The sequence below is a fragment of the Elaeis guineensis genome, chromosome 11 (assembly GCF_000442705.2).
Source record: "Elaeis guineensis isolate ETL-2024a chromosome 11, EG11, whole genome shotgun sequence".
In the NCBI taxonomy this organism is placed as follows: Eukaryota; Viridiplantae; Streptophyta; class Magnoliopsida; order Arecales; family Arecaceae; genus Elaeis; species Elaeis guineensis.
The window spans coordinates 114,621,866-114,643,162 of NC_026003.2; the positions used below are offsets into that span (position 1 = coordinate 114,621,866).

The window sequence follows — 21,297 nt, forward strand, 5'->3', positions numbered from 1 at the left end:
CCATATATAACAGGAACAATAGTTTCGTTTCTAATATCGAGTTCAAGTCCATCGTTGGTACAAGTGCAATTATAATAGTAGATAATAATTTATGAACACAATATGTTACTAGTATGGTAAGTTTGAGATTCAAGTTCAGGTTAGACCAAGGCTGAGCATACCTGGTGTGTATCTAATATAGGCCATGCATGGGCAGAATGATTCATAAATATAATGTAGGTTGTGAGCATGGAAGTTTTGAGACCTAAGTTTAGGTCATATCATCGATGAATTTAATTTGACTATAAATTATTGTTCAGACCTAACAATTCGAGTACAGCCTAGTGTGAAACCGGTTACATGTCCCGAGCCCAATTCAGAAATTGCGGCAGTTGCGACGCTGCTGGTGCTTGGACAGGTTTGGTCAGCCTAAGGGTCATGCCAGTCCCACCCAACCAACGGGTCATAACGGAAATGGCCAAAACTTACCGCATAAAACGACATGCCTTAGGACATAACCACAACTTGGGTTGGATCAGATTTTTATTGGCCCAAGAAGCTAACACTTGTATCCAAGTGACAAGTTGGGGGATCCCCAACCACATCATCTGCGCCGAGAAAGCCCACTCGGCCCAGCAAATCGGCAAATAGTACTGTGTGAGCCTAGAGTGGTAGATTCTTTTCGTGCCCGCGCCTCGTAAAAAGCAGGAGGTCCCGACCCATCCATCCCCGGGACCTCAAGATTCACGCTACCTGGAAAGGTGGACGGTTTCAATCCTCGGCGCTCCCGACTCCCTGCACGCGTCCAACGCCGGTGCACACCGCACCGCGCTCGCTCCACACGAGGAGTGGATGACGAGAGCAAATCCAGAACTCAAAACGGTGGAAGGAGACGGCCGCCTGATGCCGCTAAAAATTCCTCCAAACACGACAATATTTTCAGTAGGGAGATAAGCTAGCAAGGGGGACCCACTGGGAACCACCATTCGCACGTGTCGCCTTCCTGGATTGCATGGCGCGGTGACGCGGACCGCCGGTCAGGCGGCGGAGCCGCAGCTGGTGTCCCACCCCATCTCTCTCTCTCCTTCCTTCTCTTTTTTATCTTCCGGCAATTTCCAATTTCTCGCTGGCATACGGGCTTTGGGTCCATTCCCGGAATACTCCCCATGGCGACGGCCACCTCCTCGGCGATCGGATGGATTGTGCTGCTCTCGGCGCTGGTGCTTCCCATCGGGCACTCCGCCTTTCGGGTGGGGGGCGGATGGGAGTCGGTGATCCGGATGCCGACGGAGAGTGGCGGCGATGACGGGGAGCAGGAGATCGGGACGAGATGGGCGGTCCTCGTGGCCGGGTCGTTCGGCTACGGGAACTACCGGCATCAGGTACGGAGATAGATGTGGAAAAAGTAGAAGGGATTTATTTTGGCGCAATTTATTTTTTTTAGGAATGATTTGGTTGAGCAAGAGGATTTGTTGGTGAAATGATTGGGTGTCAGGCGGATGTGTGTCACGCGTATCAGCTGCTGAAGAAGGGCGGGCTCAAAGAGGAGAACATCGTGGTGATGATGCACGACGACATCGCCAACAACCCGCTGAATCCAAGGCCAGGGGTCATCATCAACCACCCCCAGGGCGAAGACGTGTATGCTGGGGTCCCCAAGGTACTTGCTCCATATTTCCTCCCTTTCTTTGTAGTTGTATACTTTGTATACTCTTAGGATCCGTTTGGGTATTACTGTAGGATTGAGCCGAAAATTTTGAAGGAATCGAGCTCGTTGACATGTCTACGTTTCATCGTGGCAGAGGCTGTTCAAATTCAGTCTAGATCTTAGCCTTTGGGTTGCTTTCACATAGGATTTGGGTTGGATAATATCTTGTTGATACGGACGGCCCAATTCCCGACTCCTACAAAATTTTCAGCCTAGTGGTTGAGTAGGTCTGGAAGTTTTAGGGATGTCAAACCAACCAAATAGGAAAATGAATCAGAATTAAGCAAATTAAGCTTAAACCGACAAAGCAAGTTTGAATATATTTATACTATGCACTTAATGAATCATCCGTGTATTACTTTAATTAGTATATATTTTTTGTTACTTGAATCGATTAATTGTTAATTTAGGGTTGAACCGGTCACACTTTAATACAAGTTTAAATTGAGCACGATTCAAGCTTGAGAAGTCCATCACAAATGGGTGCGTTTTGGCATATTGGAGATTTCCTGGAAGGAATTTGTTGATGGACCTGAAAATGGTCTGGAAGTAGTTCTATGGGCTCCACCACAAGTACTCATTTCACTTCACTTTGCTGTATGTTAACCCGGACCAAAGCATATGGGAACGAAGTAGGCGAAAGATACAGAAATGAGCGGAACCCTTTTCTAGCTCAAATTACATGCTTGATGTGCTATTGCTCTTAATTAGCTTATCTTAGTTGAACTTGCATGTCCATTTCTTTTGAAACCTTTAGAAGCTAATTAATTAGTAGTTATCCCGAAGTTAACTTTCAAAACATCCTACGCTTTGTAATTCAATGACAGGACTACACTGGGGAGCATGTCACCACCACCAACTTATATGCTGTCATCTTAGGCAACAAGAGTGCAGTTGAAGGGGGAAGCGGGAAGGTTGTGGATAGCAAACCAAATGATCGGATTTTCATCTACTACTCAGATCACGGAGGCCCCGGCGTCCTCGGTCCGTTTCAAATCCCCTTCAGTTCTGATAAACTAGCTGCACCATGAGAGCTTGTTACGCTAACTATTGATCGCCTTGGTCTTAGGAATGCCAAACATGCCATTTCTTTACGCGGCTGATTTCATTGATGTGTTAAAAAAGAAGCATGCATCCGGAGGTTACAAGGAAATGGTAAGAGACTAAAAGAATGTTAAACAGCACGTAAGTGGACCCAAAAGAGAATTATATCGTTGCTAGTGATTATATGAACAGGTTATCTATGTGGAGGCATGCGAAAGTGGGAGCATATTTGAAGGTTTGATGCCGGAAGACCTTAATATATACGTGACCACGGCATCAAATGCAGAGGAGAGTAGCTGGGGAACGTACTGCCCGGGAATGGATCCGTCTCCACCTCCCGAGTTCATTACCTGTCTCGGGGATCTGTACAGCGTCGCATGGATGGAAGACAGGTACTGTTTTCTTTGCCCTCTTTGAACCATATTAGTGGACTACAGAAATGAACATCTGGTAGTGTATTAGAACTTGAGGAGCTATCAATTATCATTTGTAAAATTTATTATAGTCGAGGCACGGATGCGGCAGTCGGATCTGATTCACGGGCACTTGCCTGTGAACTTTTAAATCGAACTGCATTCCTCATAGCTGCGTCCAATGGCATAACCATTTGACCGGTTTTTTTCTCATGGACGACATCGTTCATTGAGTTTTAGGCCTTGTTGTCATATGCGCAATTTCACATGCTTACGATCAAATGATTCTATTTAACGTATCAATATACTCTACTCACTTGTTTTGGGGGTTTAGCGGGAAGTCGTCAGGGTGGAGCTGAAGCAGCTATGGTGCTTCGATGCTCATTGTTAGTCTGACGATTTAAATATTAGTTGCCAAGATAGTTATCAGGACCACCTTAATATAAAAATAATATGGGCTATATTTCGGACTTTGGATCTCATGGTGGAATTGATTGCTATCATCAACTACATAGGCATTATATGCTACCGTAATAATATAAAAACTAGGGCCGAGTTCCATGCCTTACTTGAGTTGGAACTCCTGGGGTGGGCCGACGAGAACGAGATTGCTATTTTTCTGGGCCTAAGACCACGGGCCGAATGGGGGGTGCTTCTTTCCCAGCCGGAAAATGTTGAACTGTGAAGGGATCAGCCTACGGTTTCCCCAATCTCACGGTCCGTTCTTTGCAGCGAGACTCACAACCTGAAGGAGGAAACGATACAGAAGCAGTACGAGGAGGTAAGCACCCAACTACCTCAATAAGATCGATTTCTCAAGTGATTCTTTTCCTTCTATCATTTCGAAATCTTTCGCATGTAAATAATTGCTCTGTTTTCATTCATTCTGTATGGGTGGGGGTGGATAGGTGAAGGAGAGGACTTCCAACTACAACACCTACAACACGGGGTCCCATGTGATGGAGTATGGGGACAAGAGTTTCAAGGACGATAAGCTGTACCTCTTCCAGGGCTTCGACCCCTCCAACGCCAACCTCTCCGGCAATGCCCTTGCGCCTACAATGCCGATGGAGGCCATCAACCAGAGGGACGCCGATCTTCTCTTCTTATGGAAACGAGTGAGTGCACAATACCCTTCGGTCTTTTTTTTTTTTATTTTTTTTTATTTTTTTTTAACGTAGTGTGGGTGCACGTCTTGGGTGCTTGATATATATTTCCAATATTCGATAGAAAACAATTTACGTTGCCATGTAGTGCGATCGCAATATATGGTGGACAAAAGAAGCCCAAATAATATTATAGGTTCCTTTTGCATGTAGTAGGGAACTTTTTAGACCTCCATTCAGGCATCTACATACCAAAGGAAGTGTGTGTGTGTGTGTGTGTGTTTTGTTACAGTCTATCCTTGCACAGAATGGCTATAGCATGCCTTGTGCCACTTGTATGATCTGAGCGGGAATTTCGTCCCGAAGGTTGTTAAGGGGTGATTGAACATCTTGAAAAATTAAAAAGAAACCATCTATATGTTATAAAATATAATAATCAATGCTAATGGCAGGTCACACCTCTTTCTATTCTGTCATATAAATAATAATAGGATCAAAGGAGGCCGGATAAACTGCAGAATTGCTTAATTTGTGCAGTTCAATCATCGCATGCCTTGTGAATGGGAAAGAATATTGATTAGCTAGCTGTTTGGGCAAATTCATCGGAGTCAGAGGTGAGTATCACTAAGGAGAACAGGCTTGGGATGGGTATATCAGGTGTAGATTTGAGCCCATAAATGATAAAGTGACGCAGAAACTCTTTAGGATGATTGGCTTTAAGTGAGCTCCTAAATAAATTGATGATGATAAAAGTGATGGAGAACTGTTTGAGATGGTTAGCCATGTGGAACAAACTTAGAAGGAATTAATTGTGAAGGTTGTGGCTGTGGAACAAAGATATGTGGAGGCCCCATTATTGGACTTTGCCATTCTGCTACTTAGGGAAACATGCATCAGAGAGATTATTTGGTCAGCAACTGGTCCAAGACAAAAAAAGAAAGGTACAGAGATAGCAATGGACGAGTAGAACAGTCATGGTTAAATCAATAAATTTCGAAGATCATGTTAGCTTCTGAGAAAGGTACCTGTGAACCATTAATATACGTGATGAAGAATATTTCTCTTAGGCTGATTGAATTCGATAAACATCTTCTCCGTATATTTACTGGTGGAGTTATTCTTAGCCACTTTTTTTTTTTCCCTTTTTTCTGTTTCAACTATTGGTTATCATTACTACAGAAATGTCTTGCCTATGTTATAATTATGCGTGGTTTTTTTGGCTTTCAGTATGAACAATTCGATGAAGGATCCAAAAAGAAGACAGAGGCTCTTAGGGAAATTACCGAGACGTTGGTGCACAGGCTGCATCTTGACAATAGCATCAATCTGATTGGAAAGCTTATTTTTGGATCAGAAAATGGTCCTTCCATCCTCAACGCTGTAAGACCATCTGGCCAGGCGTTGGTTGACGATTGGAATTGTCTGAAGACAATGGTAATAATCTCTCTCCCTCTTCCTTTCGTCGTAAGTTTAGTTACATTCAGTTAGTATTCACTTCTTCAGCATTTAAAGGTGTCGATCGACCACTTTCATAGGAGATTTTCTTTTTAATTTTTTTGAGCATGGACTTAATTTGTGCCATTGAACAAGAGAGGAAACCTTGGAGGCCCAGATTGTTGAGAACTGGGACCTGAATTTTCCCTTTTCTGCTTTCTTTCTGGGATTTGTTATTTTTCTTTCAACCATAAGCGATTCACCTTAAAGCAAACATCAAACATCTACTTCAGGTACAAGTATTTCAAACCTACTGTGGGCCGCTGACTCAGTATGGGATGAGACACATGCGGGCATTTGCAAACATATGCAACAGAGGCTCTTCCAAGGATGCAATGGTGGAAGCTTGTCTTAACGCTTGCGAAAGCCATATTTCAGCTAAATGGAGTTCCTCAAGCCAAGAATACAATGCCTGATGACAATACTATCGTGAATTCTACAGAACCATGTTAAGAAAAGGTACTTAAGATTCTCCTCTCTTTTCTTTCGCTTTATGTAAGTGAACTGACTTATCTGTATACCAGGTCCATGGTAGGGGGCATGAGGTTGTATATATTTCGACCGATGATAATAATACAGATAGCCATGATATATGTGGCTTCCAATTGTTGGACCATTGTTAATTTAGGATTATGTATATGGCTTGCTTTGTTGCTGCATCCTTTATTTTTATTCATCATCAGTGACTGAGAAAAAACACAATCTATATGACTAGTACTACTTCATGGAGAAACTTTTTTAAAAAAATTTCTGTTGCATATTTGTTAAGATATTCATTAATGCGAGAGCAATGGAAAATGGATTCGTTCTTTAGTGAACAAAATGGAAGAGATGAAGTGGTGTCCATTGGTCGTCCGATGGTGGAACCTAGTGAAGCAGCTCGCAGCTGTTTGGAATGCTGTCCTTTCCATGAGGGGTCCCGATGCTTGAAAAGAGGTGCCTCTTTCGACAAAATGCAGGACCCAAACCCCAAACCGGCTCTTGGAGAAGGATCATCCCCGGTGACTAGCCTGCACGTAGTAGAGCACGTATTATACTTTGGCACAGAAGTCCAAGGAATAAAAAACCACTTGTGGGGTGGGGAGGGGAGCTTGCATGCTTTTTTCAGAAAAGAAAGGAACACCACGAAGAGGACCACCCCTGCGAAGATGCCAACAATTATTGCAATGGTTCTTCCAATGTCATCCTCCGTATACCCTGTCCATTCGAAAAAAGTAAAAGCAATTAGCATTTCACAAGTATGACGGTGGTGGCTGCTTGCGGTTCGAAGTGGGGGATTAAATATTCAATAGCTATCCATTAAGAATATATTCAATGGCCGCAAAGCCTCCTGCTGGTGTTTCCAGTGGATTTGTTTATGGTGGTGGCTTTGGTTTGGAGATGAGAGAAGGAGCACTTAAGTTGTAGCTAAATAAATTATTAGCTAGTAATAATGCAAGCTGCTCATTATAGTGATGCAATCTGAAGGCGATTTTGGTGGTTTGTCGTTATAAATTATAATATACAATGATTAGCGCTGTGGCTTCAGTCGGATTAAGATGGTGGCAATACATAACTGGATCCAAGGGACAATGTTCCAGTGGGCGTACGATCAAGTCCACAGTGGCTGGCTAAAGCTCCTTTTGTAGAAGAATCATTTTGCTGGTACTCAAACCATTCGTTAATCTATTTTTAACATTTTGGGGGAGGCATGGATGTTGAATTGTTTTTATTTTTGGTAAGGTGGTACAATTATGTGGTCTTATTATAAATACAATCCATATATGGTATTAGATTACATTTTGGGCTGGATCCCGAGTCACGAACCCTGTATGATTCACTCATTTAGTTGGGTTAATGAAATAGCATCCGGATTATCCTGACATTTCTGGATAAAAAAAATGAAATTAACGAAATTTAGTGACTGCGACGACTGGATGTAACTTCACATTAGCTATGAGGGAAAAGATTGTTTTATATGATACACTTGGTCAGAGAAACCACAGCCCTCAGAGCAAGCGTTTCCTTATGGTGTTTTCTTGCTTCTCCCTCGTATACTAGCGATTGATTTCTAGGTTAAGATAATCCATCATGCTTCTTTACTCGTATGTTTTTCTAAAATTTCCTAACCTCTCATTCAGCTACAGAATAACTTTGGAAAGGAACATATTCTGGGATAATTGTTCCTTCGACAAAACTTAATCTGCTAATAGATTTATGGGGCTAATCCAAATCACTGCCGTCTCCAAGTACGAGAAAGTCCTTCAGAAAAGAAGTCGCCACGTGTCCAATATCAGTGGGACTCATGACAGACCCCTTTTATCAGCTAGTGCAGGAAACGCTGTTCAATGTTACTTATGGAACACCCAATCATTTCCAAATATTCAAAAGTTAATCTAACCTCCTCTCTCGCAAATTAGAACTTATTAAAGCTGTGAAACAGTAAGAACAGTGTTTCCCGTTCCATCTCTAGCAAACAGAAAGCAACACAATTTTCGTAATGCATCATAGCTTGAAGCCTAACCTGTTGTAGATCGGAAGTAGTAGCCGGAGGCCCAGTACTTGGCGTAGCACTGCCCCAAGTACACGTCCGCCGCCATGGCCGACCCGCACGAATTCTTCAGCTGCCCGACGGCTTGCGCCAGGCAAGCGGTGCAGTCGGCCGAGCTCAAATCCCCGACGCACTGCGCGTAGCCCTGCACCGTCCCGGAGCTGCTCACCCGAAACCCCACCCCGTTCTGCAGGTCGGCGAGCACGTCGTCCCTCCGCCGGAAGAACTCCGCGTCCTTGCTCGCGCTGGCGCTGCACTTGCGGTACACCAGGCTGGTGTCGGGCCGCCCGAGGAAGTTCTCGTTGCTGTACCGCACGAAGCACCCGTCGAGCTGCAGCGAGGCCGCGTAGGAGTCCGGGCACACCAGGTTGAGCTGGCCCACGGCGCTCTGCACGCAGGAGGAGCACTCGCCGGCGCTCAGATCGTTGCGGCACTGGTAGAGGCCGTAGACGGCGGCGCCGGTGGCTGACGCGGAGTCGTTGCCCACCGCGAAGCTGTTGTAGGTGGCCTGGGAGCCGGCGGCGGCGACGGAGGTAAGGAGGGAGATGAGATTGTTTTGATAGGGGGAGCTGGGCTGGAACTTGGATGGTGAGCAGCCGGCGTAGATGAAGCTGGCGGCCTTGGCTTGGTGGATGGGGTATAAGAAGGCCAAGAAGCAAAGGAGGAAGGAGTTGAAGGGGCTGCAGAGTTTCTTAAGGGACATACTTGTGAGACTAACGAGTTTTGTTTTGTAGAGCTTCTTTCAAGTGTTAGAGGGTGGGCTTTTGCTCTTGTGAGGTGGGATTGGTATTTTGTTTTAATGGCGGGGAGGGTGGGGAGTGGTGCTTTTCCACCGCTGTCAATGGGGTTGAAGGAGAGCGATGCGTATCTCTTTTTGGTGCTACTTGAGTTTGGTTTGTTGGAGGCAATAATTGCAAGTGCTTCCGGTGTGCTTCTTTTGTTTCATTTAAGGCCTATGGCCTTGTGGTTGAAAGACCATAGCCGTGGAAGAAGTACCGACTTATTTTAGCAAAAAGTTATAATCGAAGCTCCTGGATTGACTGCTAGTTTATATTTAACTTTTATTACTTATTGTTATATATAATAATGAAAATTTTCTATTCGAATAATCAATATGTGATTTTAGTGATCATTTTACATTTAACTTTTGATTTGTTTATAAAAATATAAAAGTTGGAGAGAATTAGGATATATTTAATTGCAAGAATAGCTGTGGGAAAAGAAAAAAATATTTTTAAAATGAAATTTAATAAAAATTTATAAATTTATTTTTAGAAATACTTCAATTTTTCAAGTAAAAACATATTCTCATGCAATTATGTCTGCAACCAAGTATGCCTTTTTTTATAGAAACAAGTCTAGCTGCTAACCATGTACAGGAAAAGTTTAACATTGCGTAAAACACAAGCCCACCAAACCATGCAACGATTAAAAGTGAAATTTTAACTGTATATGAATTTTGGGTGTGTTGGGGCAGTTCCCCCTTGAAAAATTTTGGGTGTGTTGGGTTTCAGTATTGTAGAGATTGCATCTTACCCGTGGTCCAAGAGTCAACACAGTAACAACGAAAGCATATCTGTACTGGAGATATTGCCACTGAATTGAATTGATCCTTGAGCAGTTGTTAAAAGGCGGAAGCATATGGAAGCAGCCAGAATGGGAATCACAGATAAAAGCACTTTTATGTCAATCACCCAGAGAATTTGGTTCTCCACTCCAAACAAAACGGGCCACAAACTTCTTTACCAAAAGACTGGGGGTCTACCAGCTTCAGGAGGGTCAGAGAAGAGCTACTTGAGAGAATCTACATGCTCTCACCCTCTCCTTGTGAGAGATAACCTCTGCTGTCGTCGTGAGAGAGTCTTTTTTTTTTTTTTCTTTTGAGTAATGAGGGAGGATGTTAACCACCCAACTTTTATTTGAATCGTGAGAGAGTCTTTCGAAGCATTTCTGCTGCGTAGAAGGCATGATTGTGTTCCCTTGCAGCAGACTCTTCATAGATTTGCGGTCCCTTCGGTTGAGGTCGCCTTGTCTCCGGCCACGGACCACAAATGGCATGCACAAGAGACTGATTCTCTTGTCACGGGAACAGAGAAATCCTTTCACTTTTGAAGCATTAATTGTTGGGAGCGTTAGAGAAGCTTCGTGCTCGGTATGCTATTCTGTGTAGCTATTTCAGTGAAGCATATTCATGTCCAAGTCTCCAACTAAAGACATGTTGGATGGCACTATAAGAGATAGCTATATGTTAGCTACTCGGTATTTATGTGGCTTTTGAGGGATCTTCATTTATTTTTCAGATGTTAGCTTGCCAAATTGTGATGCCAAGGAACTAAAATGATAATTCTCCTTCCAATCAACTTGAATAGACTTCGAATCCGCTAGATTTTATTTCATTGTGCTCAATTCTAGAGGATTTAAAGAGTGCCAACCAGTGTAATTGGTAAAGTTCTAAGGCGTTAGTATCGAAGCTCTAGATTTGCATCCCATCCTCATCCTGATTTCTCTAATCCTGATTTTTTGAAAATAATATAGGATTTACAATAATTGTTAATTTATCAGCTATATCAAGGGCAAATCATCAGTTAAGGTTCAGTTTTAGTTATGACTAATTCCTTTATACATTATGTTCAGAAGTAGCAGATGTACTCTCCCCCGTTTGTGTGCCTGTAATTTGTGGTAAACAAGTTTCTAGGGTTCCACTTGAGCTTAGCCAAAAGGCCAAGAAAGGTATATAGCTTCTGGGGCTCCAATCAAATAAAGATGCCCGTCTAATAGAAGATGCATCGTTTTATTTTGTCTCCTTCTCTATTAACTTTGATCTAGTCTTGCTTGCATGGTTACATTTCAGGCTCAGCACATGGGTGTGGCGGGACGGAAGAAAGCATCATTGGCTTACATTCTATGGCAGCTTCGACGAGCCAGAAATTTGTCGGTATTTCAGCTCAGATATCTTCAACACAAAGTCATTTCCACCATTCTGTGTTAGTGGAGGAATGTTGGTCTACCAATAGCTAGCTAAACAATCAATGTACCAAAAAAAAAAAAAAGCTCAACACTCACATCAGGGGTACTTTTTTTTCTCTTTTTTCCTCGAGGCATCTTGTATAACGGGTGTCCCACTATTCCCACGGTTTGGTGTTTTTGAGGTGAGTTTTGCTGGCGCTTTGAAGCGGTATGGCAGCACAGATACTTTTTCGTAATGAAAAATTATACTTTACACTATATGGATCATATACACCATATCAATCATGTATCTTGATTCCTATGAGGCCTATGCATCACATGTTTATCTTGGTTTGCCGCCCCGTACAATTAATTTTGATTTGTTTCTATAATATAGTATTGATATGGTGCATTTAGTGCAAAATATAATTTCTCCTGTCTAAGGTTACGAGTGCCAGCATCTTTTCATTCGATATATAGTGTATGTCATGCAAGCTGAGGCAATCTGGTTGGAAGGTGATTCATAAATTATTAGGGGTCATCCATGTGTCCATAGTCTCTGGGATTTGATAACAGCCCTTGATGAATTCAAATTCTCCTACACACACATTGGGAGGGAAATCAGGTAGCTGATAGATCTTCTTGTGACTCCATCCGCTAAATACATGTAAACTACGTAGCATTGTCCATCTTAGCTGATGTTGTCCTACAGACCCAATATTTGCTCAATGGGAACTCGTGAAAGACCACAAAACAACTTTGTGACCCACTCTGCCCTTGGTTTGCTAGACAAGACCAAACTTTGTTCAAAGGGTCCTAAGCAACGGGATCATTCCCTCCGTGGCCTTGGATCCTGTCCTTCTTGGCACCTCGCATTTCATTAATTATGCGACGGATTGGACTGCCTTGTGGTCTTCTTTATGCTTTCCCTTTTTTTTATATTTTCGCAACAATATCTAGAGTTCCTTAAAGCTGATAAAATGAAGATCCTTCTTGTCCTTGTGATCATTTTTTTTCTGACGATAAAGCTAAAGCCTGCATCACAACGCAGGGCCGTAGAGCACTTTGGGTCCATTGGACTTGACCTTGCCTTGGAAAGGAGGGACCACGGCTCGACACCGGTCCGCTCGATCTCGAGGATTCGCTGTGGTACATTTTTAATATTTCTGAGATGTGACTCGTCAATCCCAACCATCCATTTGAGAGGAGTAAAATTTAACTAAGTCGGGTTCGGATCGCACTAAACAAAAAGAAAAAGAAAGAAAGAAAGAAAGAAAGAAAGAAAATCGGTTTAAGATTATTTAGGCCACGAGTCTAATCTCTGATGTTTTACATGATACATCAAATTCGAACTGAGTGTGATCACTAGGCCGGAGATCTGAGTTTGATCAAGTCTTATGTATTTTTTTAACCGTTATGAGATTTCAGTTTTATATCTTATACTTTCTACAAGGTAGGATATGAAGTACTTTGAGGCTTTATGATGATCGCAAACAGACATCATGATCTCTGCATGATGGTAAACCTTGAGATTTGGCTTCACTCTTGAGCTTGTGTTGACTCGTTCTCCTACCATCTTTTATCAGTCAATACCTCATTCCTCTTTTAATTTCTATGCAAGTGTGACTCCAGTTGACCTCTTAACTTTTATTTTTCGCCCCTCGTAAAAGGCTAGAATTGAGGTAATTGTGAGTTTCTGTCTCGGCCGAGACTTCTCCTATCCTAGTTCTTAGGAAAATTTGTGAGGATTTGTATTGTAGACATCCATATCACCAAGAATGTGACTTTATTTGGTCACCTATCAAAAGCTTGCACCATGAAGGTCTTTAATGAGTAAAATTGTGGAGAAATAAGAGTAATTGACAAAAGAATTATTTGACACGACATCTTTAAAGTATGATTTCTAAGAATATTGATAGTTCATTATAATGGTTCTTTGGGATTTATATCGTTGATTGTTAATAGTAATGGCTGTTGGTTGCCTGATACAATCTTTAATTACTTCAATCCTGACTCTTTCTTGAACAAAGTAATGAATGCTGAAACGATCATCATCATCAATAGTTGTTTTCTTGGCTGGTTTGCACCATTGAAAGGTATTAGATAAAAACTTGAACGGTACACTAAACATTAGCACACAATTTTTTTTTTAAAAAAAATCACAAACACAACTGAAGCCTTTTGAACAGTTATAGCGGACATTGTAAAAAGATGTGCTTGCATTGTAGCTTGGTCTCCTTTGCATGTTCTGCCACATCTCATGCATGGTTAAATCCTTTCACCATGCATTCTGTCACTGATCTGAAAAAACAGCCTAAACTGGGATACGGCTTTCCACGTAGAGATCACTCGTACTAAATATAATATCTAATTATATATTTATTTATTTATTTAAAATATTAAAATATTTTTAAAAATAATGTAATTTACTAAAATTTAAGGGGATGCAAGTTTTTTTTTTTTTTTTAAAGAAAGAGAGAAGGATCCACCCACACTATCATTATCCATACTTTAAATACTCGAAGATGCACCATTCAGGATTCAAAGTTGTAATATGAAAGGTTGCGACGATTAAGGTAAACCCTAGTTCAAGTACCCTCCACCGTCCCATTTTCGAAGAAAGAGATTTGACCAGATATATCTGCTTGCAAGAGTCGATGATGATGCATATGGCTGCCAAGAAAATGATTTCAACCGGGCCTAGTGGTCACATAAGTAGAATTGGAGAAGCGTCTGGATAAGGTGATGTGAGAATATCAATGATCTTTACCTATGGGAGAACAAAACCATAGATCATCTCCATCATAAATTCCATCATCTGCCTTAATATGATGCTAAAACCACGATCCTTAATTCGAAATTAAAGGTGGCCATTGGTGGGTTGGGTTCTGGTCAGATTGGTTCAATTCATGGATCAAGATTTATAGAACCTGATCTGGACTTGATCTGGGCTATGGCATGTCGGCTTGCAGCCCACCCGCTGACCTGCAGTGGATCCACTGACCCATTTTACTTGGCCAAGCCCATCTAATTCGACCTGGCATCCAATTTTGTGCTTTATATCCCGACTTTACGGCTCCCTCGAGGATCGTGCTTCCTTCCTCTCCTCCCTCCGCTCTAATCTCACCTTCTGGGCTCATGATGTGGACTTGAAAGATGGTGAATAGAAGGCAGGGGAACCGTTAAAAACGTCATGGCATCACCTTATCCTGATAGGGAACCGTCATGGCGTCACCTTATCCTGATAGGGAGTTCTAGGACTAGATATTTTCTCAAGCATCCTGCTCTTAGCCTTAGCTGCTCTATAAACATCTACTCAAATATAAGTCTCATATCTAGGGTTGTTTTTTGCTGATATTGATGTCTCCATCCATGCATGGGGTAGATGTCAGGTCCTTCCCCACCAATTTTATAACTATTTCTCTATCCTAAATATATAAATTTTGCAAAATCACACTAGTACTTCTAAGAGTGATAAATAAAGAATTTGAACCTACCAAAAATATGATGTACCAAAGTCTATAGGCAAACTTATTTAATCCAAGTGCATTATTGTTGAGTATGCCTTAAGTTTATAGACTCCAGAAAAGCAAACATGGACCTTTTTTTTAGATCAGAGTGAGCAAAGCAAGTGGAGGGAAAAAGATCCCTCCTCCATGGTTATACTTGTTTTGTTTGGTTCTTATAATTCAGTAGTTGAGAATGCAAGACAAACCCCTGTGGATTAAACTAACCTCATTATTGTAGAACACCAATTCGATTTCAAATTGGGTGCTCGAGAAACCATATATATATATTGGAGGTTAGGGTTTGTAAGGAAATCTTGGATGGTGTAATCTTCAATTTTTTATAGTAAAATTTTTACATCATCTCTACCCATTGATATAGGTCAATAAATTGAAGTATATAAATATTTTGTGCTTTTTTTCTCTTCTGTTTTTTGTCTTTTTGTTTCGTTATTCTTCCTGTGATCACCGCCAAGATCTAGTTTCATACCGACCATGCCTATTGGAGATATCATGACCTCCAAATTGAAAGAGAGGCTTTCAAGTGGTAACAAGGCATCAAATTTTCTTCGCTAAGGCCATCCAATCAAGGAGAAAGTTCAAACAACGGTGGCAATGAATCCGCGTTGGAAACAGTGGTATCCACGCGTTTTGCTTGCACTTCGGTGCAAGACTACCGGAAACAAGGATGGTGACTATTTAAGGAGAAGGAAAGAATGGAGAGGCTGTGGAAAATGACTTGATGGGAAGTCAAAAACATCTTCATCCAATTGCTTGGACGTGTGGGGGACCAAAAATGTATTACCAATTAATGCTGCCACCATTAGAAGACATGTCTTTGTTTTAAGCAAAATTATACGAGAGAAATTGAAAGACGAATGAGACAAAAAAAAAAAAATTCCCAGGAATATGAATGGACTAATTTGGTAATTGTCTGGAAGCCAGTGCAACCAAATAATTGTTTGGAAGCCAGCGAAGTGTCACCGTGGAACCAACTGCGTCGGTTCTTTGCCTGGACCGAAACAATTGGGCTCAAAGTATAGAGCTAACGACAGCCGTCTTGCAGATTCCTTTGCTGTGCTACGAAGAATTCATAGAAAAGGAGAAATTTTTTTGTGCATTGCAGGTGGTGTAGAAAATCTGATATGAGACACCACCTCGTCTGATTTATTCATGTAGTCACTATTTTTCAATACGTATTTAATATTTGCTGATCGATTTTTTCGTTTAAAAATTTTGTATGATAAAAATATTTTTATTTTAAAAAAAAAATTATGATATCCTATGACATAATATAGCTCAGGATGTTATAATACGATTTAAGATATTATAATATAAGAGAGATATTTTTATCCAACTTTTTTTTAACACTCATTTAATGCCTGCAGGTCGGTTTTTTCATTTGAAAATTTTGAATGATAAAAATATCTATATTTTTTAAAAAAAATTATGACATCCCGTGCATATAATGAATGTAGGATATCATAATATTATCACAGGATATCATAATTTTTTCAAAATACTGAGAAATTTTCGTCATACAAAATTTTTAAACTAAAAAACCGACCTGCAGGTATTAAATGTGTATTGGAAAGTGATAATACGTGGACTAATCGGACAAGGCAGTGCACTCCATATCGATTTTCTACGTCGCCATGGTGCACAAAGAATTTCGCCATGGAAAAATATATATTGGAGGAAAAGTTGCATGTTTCATTTGATTTCTTTTTTTTTTTTTTGTGATATACAATGTATATCAAAGTAAGAATGTTTCTAAGAACATCGTTGCTATTCATATTTTATAGATCCAGTCCATTATATCCATATTGATTAAGAGTTTATTAGAGGACTGGTATGCAGATATGCTACTTTCAATCATGCATGAGTGTCATCCACACAAGCATGAATTTTCTTCCCTAAATCTGCCATTCTTTGTTCATGCTTTATATCACAAAATAAAACATCTCCTTCCACAGTCTGCATGCTTTTTCTTGTTACTCCGAAGAACTATATAATCATGGAGGTATGTTGAAAAGGGTCATTCAGCAAATTGATGTCATAAAAGGGGTTTGATGCGCTACTCTCGATTGAAATTTTCCGTTGGGAGTTCTGAATGATCTGCTTAATTTTGTAGGAACGAAAGCATGCAAGAAAAAGAATATAGTGAATAAATGATGCGAGTAGGTGAGAGAACTTGTGGAGCAGAAGCCCATTTGGAACCTTTGAGACCAGCAACTATGTCCGTCTAAAGTGAGCAAGACGAAGACTCGTCCAAATTTACCAAGGAGCATTGAAGGGAGGAGAAACTAATTCTACCCAACACAGATCTCTCCAGAAGCTCTACCAAGATTAAAGAAAATGACAAAAATAGAGCCAAGGTGTTCTTTTCTTCTATAGATAAATAATAAATGGACGGTGACATCCATTATTACATAATTCATGTTAGATTTTTCTTCTAATTCACAAATAGCTCAGCTTTTTTAAAATAAACATGATTGGCCGAAATAAATGCAAAAAATGAAACTCTATTCTATCTCGATTTAATTTTTTTCAAGATAGAAAGGTACATCCTAACAATTTTTTTTAAAAAAAATCGACTTAATTGAACCATTTTAGGACTCAAAAGATCAAATTTGAACATGATCGCTGTATGCGCCACATCCTTCGAAAAGTGATGACCTGCTGCAGAGTTTGAAAAATTATATATTTTTGTAAAAAAAATATTTCAATCAAATATTGTACAATTAAATTGATAAATTTAGCATATTGAATGAAAACTGTCCATTCCTATCTATAATGATTATAATGGTGAATCAGTGCTCCAACTATATCAAAGAAGAGCCTAAGAAAACTTACAGCTATTTTAAGATGATCATTTCTAAAGTTTAATATACCCCCACAAAATATTACTATCTGATGAACAAGCACTGTCATGTACACAATTAATCACAGCCGCTTAATATATTACATATGTATCAAGATGAGCACTCGATGAATGAGGGAATGATGAAATGGGCCCAACAATTTCGGAAATTAAATCGCTCGTGGATCCTACTTCACACCTACTCCAAAGAAGCACACCATTCTCATTAGGATTCCAGAATAATCCCCGTATGCACGTGGTACAAAACGTGTACCCACGTGCGACACACGGGTTCTTTTCACCGTTTCACCTTCTTTGATTTCTTTCCCGATCGCCAACTTCCATCCTTGCGTCGATTCAGTGAACGATCCCCAAATTTTCTGCCTTTTTTTTTTTTTTTGGTCATTTCATTCTCCACCGTATCCCCCACCATCCAACCGTGCTGCCCCCGTGGAACAGGAGCCCGCCGTCCCAGATAAAAAGAGCGTCCCACCGAAAAAGAGCTAGGATAGATTAGCAGAATCCCTAACTAAAGTCGGTATGCTATAATTTTTTTTGTTAAGTACAATATCATCGTTAAATATAGTCATTCCACAAAGTACAAACGAAAATCAACAAACAAATTGAGATTAGAATATATTAAATAAAGCAAAACTTGGATTAAATTTCTATATGCAAGCCACCAACTAGTCTTTTTTTATGCCCACCTCATCTTATGTGATACTATCCTTTTCTAAATACGTAAAAAAAGCTAGAAAAACCAAACTTTAATTTAATGGGAACGATATTTCAACTAACTTGTTTATAATTTTTTTTAAATAATAAAATATTCCTAATTGCATCCAAGTCATCGTGAGGTTTTTTTTTTTTAAAAAAAAAGAAAAAATCTACCTGATCCTGGAGGCTTCAAACTCAACTGTTGCTTGACTTCTAAATTGGAAAAAAAAAAATAAATCAAGAATAGAAATAAAAAGTTCGCCGAGTAACATGACCTTGAAAGCTAAAACCCATCCATTGTACATGTCCACAAGGCAGGCAATCTCCACATTATCTACACTAAGATTCTTCAATTTTCTCAAAGCATCGCCGTGAACCCATATCCCTTTACAAGAAAAAAAAGGATCTATCACTCACCCCCACAAGAAGAACAGAAGACACGGTATTTTTCTTTCTTTTTCCAAAACGTCGTCAGAGATGTTGATGTTTGCTTTGGAACCAGTGGAGCTGGGAGGTCTTCTGGCCGGCGGCGATCCGAGTCTGGACGCGCTCGAAGCGAGAGACGGGGCAGGGGATGGTGATCCCGCCTGGGTGGTGGTAGCCGAACTCCTCCTCCGCCTCCCTCAACAACTCCCCGAACAGCGGGTGGTTGAAGTAGATCACGGGCACCAAGTACCGCTGCGGCGGCCCTCCGTCCTTCCGGCCCCCCACGTACACCACCAGATGCCCCTTGGGCGGCGGCCTCGGCCCCTCTATTTCCTCTTTCTGGTGCCCCAGAAGCGCCGCGTCGTCGCAGGCGGCCTCCCAATCGCCGGCGGAGGGCCGGTCGCCGAGGCGCCAGAAGCGTGCCCTTCCGCCGCCGTGGACAGAGGACCGAAGGCGGCTTGTGAGGTCGCGGCCCCAGTCGAACAGTTTTGTCGTCATCGTCGAGGTTATGGTCTTAGAAGAGTGGGTTTTGGAACGGTATAGGGTGGATTGGGACTGGGATCGTGTAGGGTTGAGTCGGAGGTAAATTTTCGGGCGGCGGCGGCGTTGGAAGACCCATCGCCATATCCTCACGATCTTCCGCCCCAATCTGAAGCCCCTGGATTTGTTCATGGTTGGCTGGATGAATCAGAGAGAGACCACGAAAAAAAAGATCGGATTTTTAGCCCCAAAAAAATGGAATTTATGGAAGGATTTAGATGGCTAAACCGGAGAGAGTGAGGCAAACATCAGAGTAAGAAAGACAAAGAGCATGTTTACCTCTTTACATCCCACTCTGGCGCCCTATTCCACTCTATTCCTGTTTGGGATACTAATACCGGAATAGATCGGAAGAAGGGGAAGGGGAGAGGGGCTGATATGGCCTTGTAAAAAGCGGGGAGACAAGAAGGGTCAGAGGAAGAGAAGACGGGAAATAAGGGAGGAGGAAGTCGGCACGCGGTCGATTCTCTGCATGTGGAGACGGAATAAGAATAGGGAAGATAAATAGCAGGGTCAGCACAAGAAATTTTTGGAAGCAAGAGACGAAGGGCCGTCGGCGACCGTGGCGCTTTGCCTTTGGCTTAGTTTTATAGTGATGGTACGGTGGAGTCCTTGCGTAGGTTAAATTATCGATCGTCTACTTCCGGACATTGGATTCTCGCCTACTTTTGGACAAATTACGAACATAAGCGGAGGGGAGTCTCATCCTGTGCCATCCATATAGGTTTGGTGATTGGCTTCAGAAAGATCTCCACCACTCAGCATCTTGGCAAGTTTCGTAGCGAAAGAGACATGAAGCGCTGTGATTTAGTATTTGGTTGAAATAAAAAACTAAAAAGGATAAAATAGATTTTGGAAGCAAAATTGATGAGAATATTATGTGTTATGATATGTCGAAACAGATTAGAGTCGATCAACCGTTCAAACGTTGGATTATTTCCGAAAAATGGAATGGAAAAATGGGCCACAAAATAGATTCAGTTCGTGTGGTTTGATCTCATCCACAGAAGGTGGAGCAAGTAGGACTGGGAATCTGGAATAAGCCGACAAGCAGTGGAAGGCCCTCGAAGCAAAGAAAGCTAAATGGTGGTCCGGTAACGTAATCTGCTTTCCTTTTGAAAATAGAAAGAAATAAAAAAGAAGAAGTTATTCATAGACATCCGTGACCAATAACGTACGCAAGGTCGTCGGACGGCTATGATCATGCCAGAAATCTTTTGCCATCTAGACTTAACGACTGAGTGGCCACTTTATTTCTTTAGTCTCTGATAGTAGACTTTTTTGATCGAAATCATGAAGCATTGTTCAACTGAATGATTCATGAGGCACGAAAGAACACAACAGTGGTCAGGGTCAACAGACTGAAGGGTAGGAAAACTGTACGGCTGGCAGTGCGGGACACGTAAGAGCGTACGGAGAGAGGCGTGCCGGGCAACGCGAGCGTGCGTGGAATGCTTCAGCTGATGACAACTCAAACACTGCCGGGCAACTTTTCCTCGGGAGAGGTCCGTACCACGGTAGATGACTGCCAAGTCATCCATCTCCAAGATGAGCATCTTGTCTTCGTAATCGCAATGTACTGTGTACTCCTCGTGTTCCAAAAATAAATGAAAGCCATCTACCTTCAAGATGGCTGACGCAGCGGCTATCCGCAGAGAACTTTCTGGTGCAATTTTTTGCACCGTAGGGAACCTGAACTCGTATTTGTAATGTTTCTCGTTTTGTTTGGTTGGAGATGTGGAATCAACCCTTGTGGTTGGCAACCAACATCAACTATATATTAAAATGAAGGTACAGCGAGGATGCTTTAGACTGCATAGAGGTTTTTCATGGGAGGAAGATCATGGGAATAAACTTATCTATTGTACATACTATTGTTGTAGAATCTCAAAGTCAAGGGGTTGCAGTTGATGAAATAAAATAAGACACTTAAAAACATGACAATAGTTTAGGTAAGCTGTGCGTTGAGATCTCCAAGACTTTGAAAATCAAATCAGAAATCAGATCCAGTTTCATGGCGGAAGC

At 41.4% G+C, this 21,297-nt stretch overlaps 3 protein-coding genes and 1 long non-coding RNA gene across 7 annotated transcripts; 2 read left to right on the plus strand and 2 right to left on the minus strand.

Annotated features, from left to right (window-relative positions):
- The first annotated feature begins 1,067 nt into the window (after window positions 1-1,067).
- LOC105054041 (asparaginyl endopeptidase Rep2) lies at window positions 1,068-7,204 on the plus strand. Of its 3 annotated transcripts, none has more exons than XM_073245845.1 (10): window positions 1,068-1,361; window positions 1,475-1,639; window positions 2,515-2,671; window positions 2,757-2,842; window positions 2,924-3,123; window positions 3,877-3,925; window positions 4,053-4,262; window positions 5,478-5,684; window positions 5,978-6,203; window positions 6,514-7,204. In XM_073245845.1, exons 1-9 carry the CDS (start codon window positions 1,146-1,148, stop codon window positions 6,158-6,160), a joined length of 1,473 nt encoding a protein of 490 aa, XP_073101946.1. In that variant the 5' UTR covers window positions 1,068-1,145; the 3' UTR covers window positions 6,161-6,203; window positions 6,514-7,204. The 3 variants fall into 3 exon arrangements, with proteins under 3 accessions (XP_073101946.1, XP_010933722.1, XP_010933721.1); XM_010935420.4 differs by having other exon boundaries at window positions 6,559-7,204; XM_010935419.3 differs by lacking the exon at window positions 6,514-7,204 and adding an exon at window positions 6,269-6,403 and having other exon boundaries at window positions 1,071-1,361.
- Window positions 6,330-9,235, minus strand: LOC105054346 (plasmodesmata-located protein 8). 2 transcript variants are annotated; one of them, XM_019853845.3, is made up of 3 exons: window positions 8,248-9,235; window positions 6,840-6,941; window positions 6,724-6,754 (listed from the first exon to the last, which is right to left on the minus strand). In XM_019853845.3, the coding sequence occupies exons 1-3, from the start codon at window positions 8,975-8,977 to the stop codon at window positions 6,750-6,752; spliced, it is 837 nt and encodes a 278-aa protein (XP_019709404.1). In that variant the 5' UTR covers window positions 8,978-9,235; the 3' UTR covers window positions 6,724-6,749. The 2 variants fall into 2 exon arrangements, with proteins under 2 accessions (XP_073101947.1, XP_019709404.1); XM_073245846.1 differs by having other exon boundaries at window positions 6,330-6,941; window positions 8,248-9,198.
- A 771-nt stretch (window positions 9,236-10,006) lies between these two features.
- LOC140852565 (uncharacterized) lies at window positions 10,007-11,499 on the plus strand. The gene is made up of 2 exons (XR_012135446.1): window positions 10,007-10,426; window positions 11,126-11,499. It is a non-coding gene; the product is annotated as an uncharacterized lncRNA (long non-coding RNA).
- A 7,064-nt stretch (window positions 11,500-18,563) lies between these two features.
- Window positions 18,564-19,850, minus strand: LOC105054040 (auxin-responsive protein SAUR36). The gene is made up of 2 exons (XM_010935417.4): window positions 19,552-19,850; window positions 18,564-19,410 (listed from the first exon to the last, which is right to left on the minus strand). Exon 2 carries the CDS (start codon window positions 19,402-19,404, stop codon window positions 18,778-18,780), a length of 627 nt encoding a protein of 208 aa, XP_010933719.1. The 5' UTR covers window positions 19,405-19,410; window positions 19,552-19,850; the 3' UTR covers window positions 18,564-18,777.
- Between the last annotated feature and the right edge of the window lie 1,447 nt (window positions 19,851-21,297).

Bases quoted from the DNA above. Each gene is read 5' to 3' on its own strand.
- LOC105054041 (XM_073245845.1), top strand. From the start codon at position 1,146: ATGGCGACGGCCACCTCCTCGGCGATCGGATGGATTGTGCTGCTCTCG. The intron at 2,843-2,923 runs GTAAGAGACTAA...TTATATGAACAG, and splicing joins CCGGAGGTTACAAGGAAATG to GTTATCTATGTGGAGGCATG. The intron at 3,926-4,052 runs GTAAGCACCCAA...GGGGGTGGATAG, and splicing joins TACAGAAGCAGTACGAGGAG to GTGAAGGAGAGGACTTCCAA.
- LOC105054346 (XM_073245846.1), bottom strand. From the start codon at position 8,977: ATGTCCCTTAAGAAACTCTGCAGCCCCTTCAACTCCTTCCTCCTTTGC. The intron at 6,942-8,247 runs GTTAGGCTTCAA...TCGAATGGACAG, and splicing joins CTACTTCCGATCTACAACAG to GGTATACGGAGGATGACATT.
- LOC105054040 (XM_010935417.4), bottom strand. From the start codon at position 19,404: ATGAACAAATCCAGGGGCTTCAGATTGGGGCGGAAGATCGTGAGGATA.